A 1,754-nucleotide genomic window follows, 5' to 3' on the forward strand; every position below is an offset into this window, starting at 1 on the left:
CAGTAGCTTTGTTTCAAAAAAAAAAAAAAAAAGTACTGCCTTGACAGAATCAGACATATCTGTTTTTTACTATATTGAATATTATCTAGTTACAAAAACATAAGTTTTTACTTTGGAAATATAATTTAAGACACAACCCACCCCACACCCAATAATTGGTTATTAATAAATTAAACTACATGAAACTGTAACAGAAGTGAACACAGCAGAAATACAAAAATCTCAGCGACTATACTTTGTCTATACTAGAGATACCTTGGAAAAACTGAACAATCTCCTCTTTGCTGCAACCAAATGGCAGACCACGAAGTCGTACTACTGTTCCATCATTAGATGCATCATTTGGGCCATTATGTTTCCCACTCCAGTCCATTTTTTTCTATTAAATGAAACACTACAGGAAAAAACACACAACAAAAGAAAGAGAATCAATGTATTACTAAGCTCCACTAAAAAAAAACAAGAGTCCAGGTTTCTTATGTTGAGAAGTTAAAAGTTACGTGAAGATTACCAGCTCTATCCCTATTATACACTTGAGTTGCAGTATAATAGGGAAGAAGCATCAAACTTTGATAATAAGCATGACTTAATTCAGCACGCTGCCAAATCTGAGGGGCTATGAGTATGTATCCTCACTGGTGTTGCTTAGAGGCATATAAGATTACAGGAAAAACACTGGCAGACTTGAGGAAAACAGATTAAGTTTTGTTTCAAGAGACAGAAGGCTAGAATGCATTTTTACTTGGCCTGCTGTATTGATGCAACTGGAAGACCTCAGGATAACTTAGGGGAGTTTTTTTTTTTTTTTTTTTTTTTAACCCCCAGACAATTAAAAGGCAGCAGAAAGAACATAAGTATCCATGCACTGGGAGACAGAGATACACTGAGCTGGGATCAAGACCTGCAGCCCGGTCCCTATAAAGGCACACCCTTCCTTTTGGCTACTATCCAGGCACGATTCAAAGTTCCCAGGCTCGCTGCAATTCCCACCACACACGGAACGTGCTCCCTACGCATCCCCCACACTGAGCAAGTGCAGGGCTCTGCGGCACAAAGGGCCACAGCTCAGAGCACGAGCAGCGCAGGAGGGCGGGGCGGCTTCTCAGAGGTACGCGCCTAGTTACTGTCCCGTGCCCGCAGCTTCACGCGCCAGGTCCGGCCCCGCAGTGCGGGAGCCGCAGCGGCCGCTCGGGCAACCCGATCTTCATCGGCGCGGGCGGCCCCGCCCCCGCCAACAGGCAGGTGTGACCGGCGCATGCGCCGCCGCGTCCCGCGCGACCTCACAATGGGCCGCGCGGCCCCTTCCCGCGGGGATAAGCCGTCTTTGTCAGTCGGGGACAGGGGAGGCGCCGCTCCCACCCACGGGGGCCATTCCCGCCGCCAGCGGCAGCGCCAGAGGCCTCCGCGCCACGCAGAAGGGAGACAAAGGCTTTGCCCGCCCCCTGGTCGCCATTTCCCGCCGCTGCGCGGGCACCGCCCCCGAGGCTCGGGAAGCCCCGCGTTCGCCCAATCCCGGCTTCCTAAACCACGGCGGCACCTCCGCCATCCGGCCGCCGCCAGCTCCTGCGCGCAAGATGGCGGCGGCAGCCCGGAGTCAGGCCCCGCGCACAAGCCTTTCCCCGCCCCGCCGCTCGTGCCGGGCCCGAGCTGCTGTAGCCGCCTCGTCCCGGGCGGGCTGGGCTGCGGCTACCTCGGGCCCGCCTCGTCCCACTCACCGGCAAACCCTCCCGCGCCTGTGGAAGCGCGGCGCCGGT

General features: G+C 53.2%; 1 protein-coding gene across 3 annotated transcripts in view; it reads right to left on the reverse strand.

Moving 5' to 3' along the window:
- The window catches only part of HNRNPH3 (heterogeneous nuclear ribonucleoprotein H3), an 18,484-nt gene extending 16,730 nt beyond the window's left edge, over positions 1 to 1,754 (reverse strand). For 2 of the 3 annotated variants that reach the window (XM_019507868.1, XM_019507867.1), the window contains exons 1-2: positions 1,716 to 1,754; positions 256 to 394 (exon numbers count right to left, since the gene is read on the reverse strand). In XM_019507868.1, the coding sequence (XP_019363413.1) occupies positions 256 to 373 (118 nt within the window). In that variant the 5' untranslated portion in view covers positions 374 to 394; positions 1,716 to 1,754. Of the gene's footprint in view, positions 1 to 255; positions 395 to 1,715 lie in introns of those variants that run through there. The other variant, XM_019507869.1, reaches the window with a different exon arrangement.

Source organism: Gavialis gangeticus, unplaced genomic scaffold, assembly GCF_001723915.1.
Source record: "Gavialis gangeticus isolate Ggan-Ray unplaced genomic scaffold, GavGan_comp1, whole genome shotgun sequence".
NCBI classification, from domain to species: domain Eukaryota; kingdom Metazoa; phylum Chordata; order Crocodylia; family Gavialidae; genus Gavialis; species Gavialis gangeticus.